We start from the raw sequence: 15,118 nt of genomic DNA on the forward strand, positions 1-15,118 counted from the left end.
AGAAATAATATTTAAAAAAAGAATTATTAAACTTATTAGATAGTAGCCCGTGTTAACCTTCATAATCTGTGAAATATAAATAACGAAGACGAACCCTAAGAAATAACAAAGCAAAATTCTAAATCATCAAAACACTAATTGATGAGATTGAAAAAAAAAAGACAATAAAAAAAGATCCAGAACAAAACAAAAAAAAAATTAAATCTGATATAAAAATAATTTGAAATCAAATACTGAGGTGTTAAATTGAAAACAAAATTCAATTAGAAAAAGAATTAAAAATAAACAAATAACAACCAAATGAATAAAGATCAATTTTAATATAAAAATTAAATAAAACTAAATAACGAGGGCAAAAATAGAAGAAAAAATCAATTAAAAAGGAAAAAAAAATAAGAGAAAAGTAGTGATAAGAAAGATGAAGACCAAAATAGGAACAAAAAACAAGCTAAATGACACATTTATATTATGATAGAAGAAAGAGAGAAAAGATAGCGAGGGGTGAAAAAGTTTACTCAACCTGATTTATATGTCGTTGTTGACAAGCATGGCACCAATAGAATGAGAACGACAATGTATTTTCATTGTCATCTTGGAAGGCGATGTTTAGTGGTGGGGTATTACCGCACACACCGCCTTAAGGACCAAATCACTCCTTATTAATCTTATAGTTTTTTAAAAAAAACTAATATGAAAAGATAAAAAATTCTTTTTGTAAGCTCAAGAATTTTTTTCATATAAAGATAACATAGTTTTTGTATTGTGCTTTTAAAAACCTGAGAAGATCAAATTGGTTTTTGTAAGCTCAATAATTTTTTTTATATAAAGATAACATAATCTTTATATTGTGCCTTTAAAAACCTGAGAAGATCAAATTGTCCTATATAATCCTTTGAAATTTTTTTCTTGTGAGAGCAATATAGGCATTACATTCTACATTTAAGAAGTAAAAAAAATCAATATGTCACTAGTTAATCTCAAAATATCCGGTGTATCTTTTTAAAAATAGTATTCTACTCCTAACTAAGATCATTAATGTTTTTTGTTGAAGAGCGAAATGATAATTATTCTGTTGTGGTAAATAGTGAATTATGTTTAGATATGCACAATGAATTCTACATGGGTTTTGAGGTTTTTTTTTAATGTTCTTTTGATGAATGGATTTATTAAAAACATAAATTTTAGGATATATGCACATGTACAAGTGGTGCATGAAAAACGTGTTCTGCATGTGCACAATAATTTCTTGCATGTTCAGCCATATAAATTGAAAAAAAAATGTAAACTTTATTTTTGTTCCTATATATGCATCATTTTTCGTTGAGCTTGTAAATAGTATTACTATTTTGAGATATTAAAGATTAAGATAATCAAAATAAAAATACTTCATATTAAAAATTTATATAAATCATATTTTAGGGTCTTATCTAACAGTGTAAGCTATTAGATTGAGATGATTATTTTACATAATATCAAAGTCTTGTTGACTAAGTGACACGAATTTAAATTTCACTACTTTCATTTTGATAAAAATCAAGTGTAAGGTATAATCAGCCTATGCAAGTTTTAAATTTAGAGGGCTTTCGGTTGATGATGTATATTAAATTTAGGCCTTAGTTAGCATCTAAAACTATTAAATTGAAATGGTTTTTTGACTTTTTATGTTTTGAAAGTAAATAAAATCATTCAGATATTGTCAAAAATAATTTTATTTTTATCTCTCTAACCAATTACATTTACATCTCTTTTATATTTATTTATTTTGTCCAACAACACTAGCAAAATATAACTGCATAATTTAAAAATTCTCGACGTTATCTTTATATTTTCCAAAAAATAACAGTTTTGGTCATGATGATAAGGATAAGCATAAGCTCCTTCTCTTTTGGAGAGTACAGGTTAGTATTGGGAAATTTGAGCATAGAGGGGTAGAGGTGGAGCATTGGCGAGTTTGTAGGGATAAAAATGAAATTTAACCAAGGAAGATTTGTTTGGCTATGACAATTTGTTTACCCGTCCTTTTTGGGCCTTCAGAGTTCAGATTAGTTTGAGCTGGTCTCATTCGTCAGAGCTTCTGGGCCGGCTAACAAGAACTATGGGCCTATTTCTTTATTCTGAGATAAGCTTATGGGCCTCTTTATACAGGCTGTAGCCTGTAGTTGAGTTTGTGTTCAAACAGTGGCCCGTTTGTTTGCTGTTCAGCTCTACCACGCGGTGGTCTCCCTCGAATACTGTGTTGTGCTATGCGTATTATATTATATTGTGACATGAAGCAGCGTAATTTTTATTTTTTTTTTATAACAAACTATGATGTTGTATTGTAAGTGATTTATTATTGTTTAGATAAAATAACCATGAATTATACAAATTCATTATAAGATTTTTAGTAGCTATGTTGATAAAAATACCACGGCTAACATTTTAAATTTGAAATGTCACGTGAATTTAATATAATTTGTGTACTTGTATTTATTTTAATTTAAAATTCCTGCAAAATCAACTTTTTTATATATATCATATCATGAATAGCATATAACAAGGTAAAATACTTATTGTTAATATTCTTAATTATATGCATTTACCATGAAAAAATAAATGCAAGTTTGTTCTCGATAAAGATTATAGTATTTATTTTTGTGGATATAAGATTTACACTTCACGGTATAAAATAACTATACTTCAAATATTTGAATGGATGTCGAGGTAAGTATGCCCTCATTTCTTCTCTGAAAAGTCGAGATCCAAAAAATCATTTTTTATCCGATTCCAGACCAAAATACCCTGAAAATATCGTAAGAATCCTGCTTGACTTATAACAGCCTCAGATAACAAACCTGTAAAAAAAATTTACAATCAACTTGTGATGTAAAAATTTCCCAAGATCAAATATACCATTCTATACATGTAGAATAACAAAATACATAGCGGTGAAACTTTCCTCGTAGAATAGAATTTATTAACATAAAAATAGATTTTTTATAGTCAAACTTAGAATTAGCTAACTCTCTCTCCATTTTTTAAAGCATGGATTAAAAAAAATATAAAATTTTGGATCGAAATAAGTTTTTTAAAACACAAAAAACTGAAAAATCAGAAATTATAGAGCAGCAGACCAAATTAAACTTTTTATACAGACTTTGAAGTCGACACCTGTTTTCCAACTTTTTTTTGCTTTAGGCTAGTTTGTTTTGCATCTGCTTTTGTGTTTGCGGTGTAAAAAATATAGTAAGGTGTTTGGTAATTATAAAAACTGCATTTTATACTGCGGAACTAATAAAAAATTGAGTTTGAAACGTAATTTTTACTTGTTTTTTTAATTGAGTTTCGTAAAATATTATTTATTTTCACGTTTCAAAAGCGTTTTTTAAAAAATTTGATAATTTTTTATATTTTTTTATTTGCTTTATTAATATTTTTTTGTGTTTTTATATTATTTTAATGCGTTGATATCAAAAATATTTTTTTAAAAATAAAAATACATTATTTTAATGCATTTCTAAGTAAAAACACTTTAAAAAGCAACCGCAACCACACAACTACCAAATATTTTTTTACATGTTTTTTGCTGTAAATAAACTATAACCAGAATTTTTACCAAACACTTATCTAAATCTAACTAATCTCAGCTAACCATATTTTTTTGAACTTATTTTTTTTTCAAATTATAACCACAAAAGTTACCTAAAAAATAAATACACTCTTAAAAAATCTGAATTAAATAGATATGAACTTGGCAAAAAAAAAAAAAAAAAGAGTTAATCGGGATGAAAACAATTGAATGATCAAAATGAAAAAATTAACTGCAGCAATCCAAATTGTTAAAGCATGCATAGGGTATGTGGCTGCTATGTTTTTTCCGTCTAGTTTTTTTCTTAAACTATTCTAAAACAAATAGGTAATGAGCATGATAATTAACCGAAAAAAAAAGAGAGAGAGAAGATTTTACTTATTCCCTCTCAAGATATTATTTATTGGGATAGTGTTTTTTTTTTCTTTTCTCTGTTTAATTTATATATTTTTTTTTTATCTTTTAACATTAAGTTTATCAGAGATTGAACTTTATATTTTTTTTTTAATTTATTTTTTATGAGGTTATTATAATCTCATAATCTAGAATGTGAATTTAGTAAGGCAATTTATTTAACTCGAGTTTTTTTCTCTTGTTCTAATTGATTTCAATCTCATCTCTCAATATTGGATAAGATTCATGATTTATTTATGTTACTTTCTATGGGGTTATCCTTGTCTTATGACTTGTGTTACGGGTTCGATGAGTTAACCCAAGTTGACTCGAGTTGTTTTTTGTGTTTTTTTTTAAGTTAATTTTTTATTTTTAATTTCATCATTCAATATTATATTCATTGAGGGTTGATATTTATAATTTTTTGCAAATTATTTTTTACGAAGCTATCATAGTCTCATAATCTAGACCACGAGTTTGTTGATTTAACTTGGTTGGCTTGATTTTTTTACCCCTTATCTTAATTAACTTCTTTCTCTCTAAATTTCATCATTCAATGGTGGGTTGATTGAAAATTAAGTTTTATAATTTGTTTTATTTTTTTTTATGAAATAATTATTGTTTTATGACTCAGGTTACAAGTTTGACGGATTAACCTTGATTGACTCGAGTTATTTTTTTTATATATAATGTTTTTTTTTTTCATTTCATGTTTTATGATTTCATTTTGTGGCTGGCGGTTAAGAGGAAGCTTCACACTCGTGATAGGCTTCGGTTCCTGGATATTGACCCTTTGTGTGTTTTCTGCCGGCTTGATCAAGAGTCCCACCATCATTTATTTTTCAGTTGGTGGTTTAGTTAGTTAACTTTGCAGTTGGTGGTCTTACTTGACTTTCTTGTCACGCTACCATTGGGCCGATCAAAAATTACTCAAATGGATAATCTCGAAAAAGCAAATTACTCTCTCACTTTCCTTGTTTGAAGGTTCGATTGGATTTTTCTGAGGATAATTATGAGAACCCACATGAAGTTTCTCTGCCCTCTCCAGTTCATGTCATGGTTTGTCCACTCTACTACAGACGAAAGCCAGTCTCAATTGAGATGAAATTTACGATCTTTTGAAGGTGATTGATGACTAATACAGTCTTCTCTGCTGGTCAATTTGGCTGTTGGAATGTGGAGAGACTAATCGAATTTCTCCTAGCTGTTTGCAGAGTTTTAATTTGCTGTTCAACGTCGATTTCCGCCAGCTTGGATCCACATGGATCTTTGCAAACACCATGAGATGTTAATTCTGGGTCTAACCCTTAATAACAGGACTGTTTTCTTAATTTTATTTTTATCATTAACTTTCTGGGTAATTAGTTGGTATTATTCTATACAAATAATTCAAATCAAATTAAGTTGAACTATACTGCATGCGCGCAGTTAAAAGAAATGATTTACTAGAATCCCAGAGACCAAACGCCCGCTTGTTCCCTTCAACTCTGCATGATTTTCAAAGCAGAAGGCAATCCAAAGTTTGTTGTTACAGTGGCTCGGATTGTCAGCTACATTCTTCTGTGAAGCAACATCTGATTCATTTTTATTTTGGTGAACCTTCCAGTTAAAGTTTTGATTCTGTCCTAATGTATCTTTAGCTTTATGTGCACTGTAGGCCCCCCTCTCTGTCTGTTTTTTCGAGAAGACATAAAGGGCTCTCTTTAATTCACCAGAAGCATTTTTAAAAAAAATTTATTTCACAAATTTGGAGTGTGATCACATTCAGGAACAACTGTTTTTGATTTGCTAGTCTTAAGAGCTTCAAAGATGATGGATCAAATATACGTCGAATTAAAGGAGCAATCAAATCAAGATTACACCTCGATAACATACATCCAATTTCAAAGTTTCATGTATTGCTGGTGTACGACAGACTTTTTGATCAACTATTAGAATCTGGCTTTCAACTTCCTCGCCATGAACAACTAAACAACTTCAAAAAAGAAAAGCAACTTCAGATATGCCACCAGCGGCTTCAGTCCAAGGGAGATTCAAGCTCAGTTTGCCAAAGCCACCTCAGCAAAAAAAAAAAAACAAAAAAAAAAAAACAAAAAAAAACAAAAAAAAACAAAAAAAAAAACAAAAAAAAAACAAAAAAATATAAAAAACAAAAACAATATATATATAAAAAAAATGAAATAAAATAAAATAGCATAAAAATAATAAAAATAAAAATAAATAAAAAATAAAAATTAAAAAAAATAGAAATAAATAAAAATAAATAAATAAAAATAAATAAATAAATAAAAAAATAAAGAAACACTTCTCTGGAGATGCGTTGGAGTATGATAAGAAATTCCCCCCGCCTTTAACCTCAATCTTTACACAAGTCTCAGCTTCAGAATCAAAATACTCCAGTTCTTGAATTATGCCACCACTATTAAACATGTTGGTCAGTCCAATAGGAGCAAATTTGATACTGTTGCCTAGCTTCTTGACGGGCACAAAGCCCTTGCTCCTTTTCTCTTGGGGGTCCCATCCAGCTCCTTGGCAGTTGAAAGCTCCGATCACACCTCCATGCTGGGTTTTATGAAATATAATTAATTTATAATTAAATTTGAATCGATATTATAACAACTCCTTAACCAAGATAAAATAATAATCTCATGTCAACTGAAAAACAAAATAATTAACTTTTTTCCTCTCTCAATTCATCCTTTCTTCACTTGATTCTTCTTTATATTAGAGTTTTATAAGTTATACTTTGTAAATTTATAAGGTTATTTTCTTACATTTTCTATTTTTTTTCCTTGGATTTTTTTTTATGTTTTCCCTTTCTTCTCTCTTGCCTTTTCTTTTCTTTCCTTTTCTATTCTGCTTCTTTTCAGTCAGCAACATATATAAAAAAGGAAGAGCTTATTTGTTTTATTTTTTAATGGCAAATAATTATTTTACCCTTAATGAGTTGTTTTGCTTTTATTTGACAGTTTTATTTTTTAATGGCAAATAATTATTTTACCCTTAATGAGTTGTTTTGCTTTTATTTGACAGTTTTTTTTTGTTAGCATTACCAAGCTCCGTTCATTCTAAAATTTTAACCAGATTTTATTCAATATATTTTAAGATCCCTTATAAAATTTCAGCTCAATTTAATAGTCGGATTGAAAATTACGTTCAATAACGTAAAATTAGTCAAATTGTGATTTTTCATTAAATTTCTAAATTTCTTCAAAAATTCTAAAATTTTAATCCAAGTTAAAGTATTATATTACAAGGCTCTACGCAAATTTGTAAAATTTTTTGATAACTTAATTAAAAATTAAAATTTTATTTTATATAAAACTAGTCAAAAAAATAGTGATAGGCTAGAGCCCACCCTAGCCCTCAGCACAGCTCCGCCCTTGGTTAAATAACGAAACATGTTGGAGTTTTTATCTAGAACTAGTCCTTCAAGACAAAATAAATGAATACCTTGTTGAAGTTCCAAATCTTGAGAGTTGTTTTCTTGTCAAATAGAGGGTTCCGGAAGAGGCAATCCCTAGTGGGCAGGGCAAAATGTTGGCACCTGGGAATGGTACCATCAGGGTACACAAGTTTCTTGAGCAGTTCAAAATCATGACCACCGACGGAGTCACTCACGTAGACAGGTCCGCCACAAATAGCTCTTGAACCAGCATGAAACTTGGCACACAGATGGTCGGATTGGAACATATCCCAATCAGGTTGTATAATCTGACCCATCCACATGCTGTCGTAGGCACAATGGATCATATGGACCCCTTGTAACCAGAAATCGTCACCTGTAGCAAAAACGTGTCAGATCTCAGCTGCATGGTAAAAACAACTAGAAAAAAAACGTATAAAACTATAAAGGAGACCATTTGGTTAATTCTTTCTTACCCACTCCTCCCATGGACATCTGCTTTGTTCCTAGGAAGAAGAAATCATTGCATTGTTGCATGCTAGAGATGAGTCCAGATCCTTTCAAATTCCCCGCCAGGGAATCTGACAGGCCCTTGTAATAAGACTTTGCAAGCTCAACACGGCCTCCATATTCTTCAGACACATACTCAAGAGTCTGTGTTAGACAATTTAGATTTAGATACACGATAATTAAGGAACTCCAATATAGAATATCCAAATATTCATAAATAAAAGGAAATATGAAAAAGAGATGTATAAAGAAAGTCTCACATGCATGCCATCTACTTTCACTCCTGTAATGCCAACACTGGCAAGGTAGGAGTGCCTGGAATCATAGAAATCTCCTGCTTGGTCAGGCTGAACAAGACCAATACCGCCTTCAATGATCTTAACCACAGCGAGATCATTCATTGTCCCATCAAGACCACCAGACAGTTTGCAAGGAATGATCTTTGAATTCAAATGAGTAGCACCTGGCCTAACGCCACCCCAGGCACCACAGAGAGCATGCCACACATAAATATCATCCAACCCTTTAAACTTTGTCCTCAAATCTCTCGTGAAAGCTCTCATGCCATAACTGTCAGCCTTGCAAGAACAACTTCCAGAGCTCCCAGTGGAAACACTCTTTTCATCTCCACAGAACATGACATCCAGCTCTTGTTTCGACTTCTGAATTTTAGATTCAAAAGCAGACAAGTCAGTAACACCTGATTGGATTGCCTTATCTCGATCCTTCTCAGCATGCTCGAGTTCAATTGCCTTTGAGATAAGCATCTTTGGTTTCTTTGGATCAAATGAAGGAGGGTGAGGACCCAGCATAGACCCTCCCTTGTACTCTCTAAACTTCTCACATTCATCAAGCCTGTGAAGCCTGGCAGTCATTTGAGTCCCACCAAGAACAAGGTTTTTAGCATCCTCGTTCGGATTCTCACCATCAAAATTGATGCTTTGCCAGCCATCATCAATGAAAAGAAACCTTGGAGAGACACCACCCTCAACAAAATCATTCACACCATGCCATACACCGGCAGGCTCTACGGTTAAATAAAATGCATCCCAAGTGCACCACCCAAATTTATCAATAAGAGAAGGGGCAGCTTTCTCTTCCAAAAGCTTGAAGGTGTTGAGGTGGACCCTCAGTGCACTATAGGCCTCATTCATGATACGGTAAGGATTTTCAGACACATGAACATAAGCGATAGCATCAAAAGATGATGCTGTCACCTTAGTAGAACCGCTCTCAGCACAAATCATGACATGGCCATCAGTTCCAGGATGGAGAGCAGACCTAAGACTTCCATCAATGACGGGTATGATTATGACATAAGACCTTATTTCAGGAACATTAAGGAGAACCCATTGAGTTTCCATTTGCAAATCAGAACCAGAGTTACCCACCCACATGGTAGACCACCAAGTTTTGAATCTAAAGATGGACAAAAATTCCCTTCCCGTGAACTTACCAAGGGAGTTGATTAAGCGGTCTGACGGAGCCTCTTTGTGGAAACCCAGGAATCCGCCCTTGTGCGACAGAGCTTGGACACGCTGGAGCAGAGCAAGTGGAGCATCAGGGGGTTTCCAGATAGAAGAAAAGAAGGGAGCAAAAGTCACGTTGCTTGGAACTTCAGAGAGCAATGGAAATCCCTTGACACTAAATTTCCCAGTCGACAAATCAAAGTATTTGTCTGAACTATCATCATGTTTACGAATGCTAAGAGGTGGACTAGCGGGATTTGGGGGAGCCATAGCAGAGGAAAACAGAGCAAAAACGGAGAGAGCTAAAAGAAGAATAAAATGTTTGGAAGAATAACTAAAGGGAGGATTTTATGGAGTTCTGTAAGGAACTCTTATGGAAGAAAATCGTTGAATTTTTTTTTCTTATGAATTACAAACTGTGAAAAGCAAGTGTATATCCTCTAGAATATATAAGATCTTGAGCTCAAAGTATATTTCTGCACAGAACTAGAAGGTGAAATCAGCAATATACAGTTAACAGATATAGAACTTGACACAGAATTATACGTGTAAACAATCTTAGACGGACTAGAGGCTTTGAAGAGACTTGAGATCACACACGAAAACAAAAAACTCGAGAGCACAAAAGAAAAGGCTAATAAGCGCAGAAGAGGAGAATAATTGCTTGCATGTAAGGCAATGAACATATTTATAGATTAAAAAATGGAATGGGTACGTGTACACAGAATCAATACAATAAAATTAATAAATACAAATACAAATATTGATGGAATATTTTTAGTGATATATTACAATAAATTTTATTGAAATAAATATTTTTTTGATATATATTGAAAAAATTATAGTAGAAAAACAATTAAAATAAAGCTAAAAAATATGATGACATGTTATTTATACTTACAGAATTTGCCTATGGTGTTAATACCATCGATAAAATTTATTCGTAATTTCGTTAGTAAACTGCTCACTTCTCTCCAATACTATTCATCATGTCAATTACAATGATATCACCAACAAAAAATTCCGTCAGTATTTTTCAGAGAGCTCTAGAATTGTTCACTTCTCAATTGTATTGTTAATTATTGTTATTTACAGACAAAGCACCGACGTATTGAAAACTCGTCAGTGTTATTTGGATGGTTTTTAAAACTTTTTGATTAAATTGAAGGTTTAAATTAAATATTACATATGAAATCATGACGGATTGAAAAGGCATTGGTGATATTTGGATTTTTTGAATTTTTTTTATTAAATTAAAAATCCAAATTAAATATTACAGACAAAATCACCGATGAAATGATTAAAAATATTAATATTTAATTATCCATCGGTAAAACCGTCTGTAAAATATTCCAATAAAAAGACGAGAATCCCTCATTTCATAACAAACGATCCTCGTTTTCTTCTTTTCTATATGTAAAAAACATCAACATCATTTTTTTTTCTTTCTTCAACTCCTTCTTTTCTTCTCCATACTCAGGTATGAGTTTTTTTTTTCTCTTATTATTTTTTTTTTAATTAATATACTTTATGAATCTGTTATTTTTTCTCTTCTCAACTTCACTCACAACTACATTAAGATAAAATTGTTTTTCTTTTCATGTTTTTTTGCATTATATATTTTTTATTTTATTTTTAAATTTTTTTATGTTCTTAAAAATAAATGCAAGTTTGTTCTCGATAAAGATTATCTCATTATAGTATTTTTTTTTTTTGTGGATATTAGGTTGAGAACATAAAATAACTATCCTTCAAATACTTCAATAGATATCGAGGTAAACAAGCACTAAATTCTTCTTTCTTTTAAAAAAACTAGAATAAATACGAAGAATTTTATTTTGAAAAAAAAATTATACATTTTTTTCTATATTTTATTAGTTTTGAATTTATCGTTACAATTTATTAAAATATTTTTTTTTTGAAATCATTACAGTCTCAGATAAACTTCCAAATATTGATTGATGTTTATTTTTTACACACATTTATTTTTGTTATTATATCACTAAAAAAAAAATAATCTAGAAAAACAAATTTTTTAAACTTAGTTGATTCTATCATTTGATTCATGGGTTTTATGAGTGAGGCCTCAGATCCTGAGTTGATCAAACATGTTACCATATAAATATTAAAAAATATATCTTCTTGATTTTTTTAAAAAATTAAATCATGCTTTTTATTAGGTGTTTGAGTTGTCTTTTAACCCATCAAATCAACCAAACCATACAAAGAGTCAACTTTTACGTGGGTTAATTTTAAACTCAAGTTATGCAATGGGTCAAGTCGACAAGTTTCAAGATTGATTCATTGGGTCTAATTTAATAACAATACCAAATATTTTTCTTTTTTTATTTTTAAAAATATCATCTTCATTTTTTTTTTTCAATTGAATTCTTTTTAATTTTTTTAAATCAATCTTATCCTTTAGTATTTTATGGTGTTTAAATTGGTTTCATTACTTGTTTCAGTTTGTTTTTTTATAAAGTTATTACAGTCTCAAACAAAAATCATAATATTTATAAATAGTTTTTTAAAATAGTTTTTTTCATTGAAAATATATTAAAATAATTTCATTTTAGATTTTTTAAGATTCTTAACATTAATTTATCAAAACTATAAAATATTAATTTAAAACTTGTTTTCAAATTAAAATCACTTTAAAAAATATCTAAAAATAAAAACAAAAGTATAAAAGTTGTGACAAATAACCCCATCTTATAACTTATTAGCACATTGACTCGTGCTCTGTAGCAGGTCTGGCGGTCAAGAAGTCCTTTTTTAGGTATGGCTAGGCATCAAGGCCTAATGCTAAGAGAAAGAAATTCAATTCAACCTAACTTCAAATGAAAAAAACTTTATTATCACTAAACTTTTATATTATATAAAAAAAATCTTATCAATTTATTTTCTATTTATAATATGAAAAAAAAAATCTAAAGAGAAGAAAATAAAATTAAAAATATTTGGCGATTCCACCAAAACCCAACAACTTTTTGCATGAAAACAGCAAAAACAACTCTCCCAACAATATTTTTTATACTAGAAAAATAGAAAAGATGAGGCTCTCATTACGCTACATAATTTATAGTGCAATGAATCTACAGGTATTATATATTTTTATTCCTTTTAAAATATAATATAACAAGGGGAAAAGGTGAAAAAAAAAAATAATTTTAAAACTCTTTATACATGCTGTAGCCTGTAGTTGAGTTTGTTTTCAAACAGTGGCCCGTTCGTTTATTGTTCGGTTCTACCACGCGGTGGTCTCCCTCGAATAGTGTGTTGTGCTATGCGTATTATATTATATTATGAATCTGTGATATGAAGCAACGTAATAAATTATTTTTTTAAATAACAAATGTTGTATTACAAGTAATTTATTATTATTTAGTTAAAATAACCATAAATTATACAAATTCATTATAAGATTTTTAGTAGCTGTGATAATAAAAATACCACCCTAACATTTTAATTTTGAAATGTCACGTGAGTTTAATATAATTTTTGTACTTGTATTTATTTTAATTTAAAAGTCCTGCATAATCAATTTATTTATATATATCTCATATGAAGAATAGTACATAACAAGGTAAAATACTAATTGTTAATATTCTTAATTATATGTATTTACTATAAAAAAATAAATGCAAGTTTGTACTCGATAAATATTATCTCATTATAGTATTTATTTTTGTGGATATTAGGCTGAGAAAATTAAATAACTATCCTTCAAATACTTCAATGGATGTCGAGGTAAACAAGCACTAAATTCTTCTTTCTTAAAAAAAAAAAAACCTAGAATAAATACGAAGAGTCTTAGTTTTAAACAAAAATGATTCATTTTTTTTCTCTATATTTTATTGGTTTTGACCTGATCATTATAATTTGTTAAAATATTTTTTTTTTATAAAATCATTAGAATCTGGAATGAACTTCCAAATATTTGATTGATATTTATTTTTTAAATACGTTTATTTTTATTATTATATCACTAGAAAATAATAGTTTAGAAAAACAAATTTTTTAAACTTAATGGATTCCATCATTTGAATCTCGGGTTTTATGAGTGAGGGCACAAAGCCTGAGTTAATCAAATATGTTACCATATATATATTAAAAAATATATTTTCTTAATTTTTTAAAAAAGTTAAATCTTGCTTTGTATTGGGTGTTTGAGTTGTCTTTTAACTCATCAAGTCAACCAAACCATACAAAGAGTCAACTTTTATGTGGGTTATTTTTAAACTCAAGTTATGCAAGGGGTCAAGTTGACAAGTTTCAAGATTGATTCGTTGAGTCTAATTTAATAACAATACCAAATATTTTTCTTTTTGTTTAAATAAAATCTCATCTTCATTTTTTTTGATTGAATTATTTTTAATTTTTTTAAATTAATCTTATCATTTAGTATTTTATTGTGTTTAAATTGGTTTTCATTACTTACTTTAGTTTGTTTTTTATAAAGTTATCACAGTCTCAAACAAACATCACAATATTTGTAAATATTTTTTAAAATAGTTTTTTTTTCATTGAAAATATTTTAAAATAATTTCATTTGAGATTTTTTAAGATTTTTAACATTAATTTATCAAAACTATAAAATATTAATTTAATACTCGTTTTCAAATTAAAATCACTTTAAAAAATATCTAAAAAAAAAAAAAATATATAAAAGTTGTGACAAACAACCCCATCTTATAACTTATTAGCATATTGACTTGTACTCTGCAGCAGGTCTTGCGGTGAAGAAGTCCAAATTTTTTTAGGTTTGGCTAGACAATAAGACTCGATGCTAAGAGAAAAGAAATTCAACCCAACCCAACTTCAAATGAAAAAAACTTTATTATAACTAAACTTTTGTATTATATAAAAAAAAACCTCATCAATTTATTTAATATTTACCATATTAAAAAAAAACAAGAGAAAAAAAAATCTAAAGAGAAAAAATTAAAATTAAAATATTTGGTCACCCTGCCAAACCCAACAACTTTTGGCATATAAAATAAAAAAAGCAACGCTATAAACAATATTTATTTAACTAAAAAACAGAAAATATGAGGCTCTCACAATGCTACATTATAATTTATAATGCAATGAATTTATATCCACAATACAAGAATGACATTTTTTATTCCTTTTAAAATATTGTATAACAAGGGGAAAAGGTGAAAAAAAAACAAAAATTTTAAAACGCTTGCAAAAGCAAATATATTCTTAAAAGCTCAACAGGTACATCTGATTTGGAAAAAATAAGAGGGATATAAGGTATGATTTTTTTATTTGTTTTCGCGCAATGAAATACAATGTTTCCAGATATTAGAGGAGGGTCCGGAGCGTTTGTTAACGGTCAAGACTCAAAACACGAGTGTTCTCATTGCGCGTACCCGAGCCCTTCTCATACTGTCAAATAAGACGGCGATGTTCTTTCCACGGCTTATGATGTGGCGTAACCTCATTAGTAGCATCACAAAAGCTACCTGTCCATCTTTATTAATGGGCACACGCACTGTTCCATCATACATGAAATGTACCTAAAAAAATTCAATTTTTTTTATTAAAAATTAGTTTTTTATATTTTATATGTTTTGATGAGTTGATATTAAAATTAATTTTTTATATATTTTAAAATAAAAAACAGTTCAAAAAATAAGCACAGCTACACTAATAAGCAGGAGGAATCATGTATTTTTCCATTACGTAGGTTTGCAGTTGGTGGTTTAGTTAGTTAACTTCTTAGTCGGTGGTCTAATCCGCCTTACTTGTCACCCGACCACT

The 15,118-nt window shown here is 29.3% G+C and overlaps 1 protein-coding gene across 1 annotated transcript; it reads right to left on the reverse strand.

Moving 5' to 3' along the window:
• Positions 1-5,785: 5,785 nt before the first annotated feature.
• On the reverse strand, positions 5,786-9,995 carry LOC118041872 (stachyose synthase). Its single transcript, XM_035049386.2, has 5 exons — positions 8,138-9,995; positions 7,844-8,021; positions 7,415-7,743; positions 6,265-6,523; positions 5,786-6,018 (listed from the first exon to the last, which is right to left on the reverse strand). The coding sequence occupies exons 1-5, from the start codon at positions 9,614-9,616 to the stop codon at positions 5,939-5,941; spliced, it is 2,325 nt and encodes a 774-aa protein (XP_034905277.2). The 5' UTR covers positions 9,617-9,995; the 3' UTR covers positions 5,786-5,938.
• Between the last annotated feature and the right edge of the window lie 5,123 nt (positions 9,996-15,118).

This window comes from Populus alba, chromosome 14, assembly GCF_005239225.2.
Source record: "Populus alba chromosome 14, ASM523922v2, whole genome shotgun sequence".
Lineage (NCBI taxonomy): Eukaryota > Viridiplantae > Streptophyta > Magnoliopsida > Malpighiales > Salicaceae > Populus > Populus alba.

What these genes read in the sequence shown, in the direction of transcription:
- LOC118041872 (XM_035049386.2), bottom strand. Translation starts at nt 9,616, where the DNA reads ATGGCTCCCCCAAATCCCGCTAGTCCACCTCTTAGCATTCGTAAACAT. An exon ending in TGAAAGTAGATGGCATGCAT is followed by an intron (nt 8,022 to 8,137) that starts GTGAGACTTTCT and finishes TGTCTAACACAG; the next exon opens with ACTCTTGAGTATGTGTCTGA. An exon ending in GATGTCCATGGGAGGAGTGG is followed by an intron (nt 7,744 to 7,843) that starts GTAAGAAAGAAT and finishes TTTTTGCTACAG; the next exon opens with GTGACGATTTCTGGTTACAA.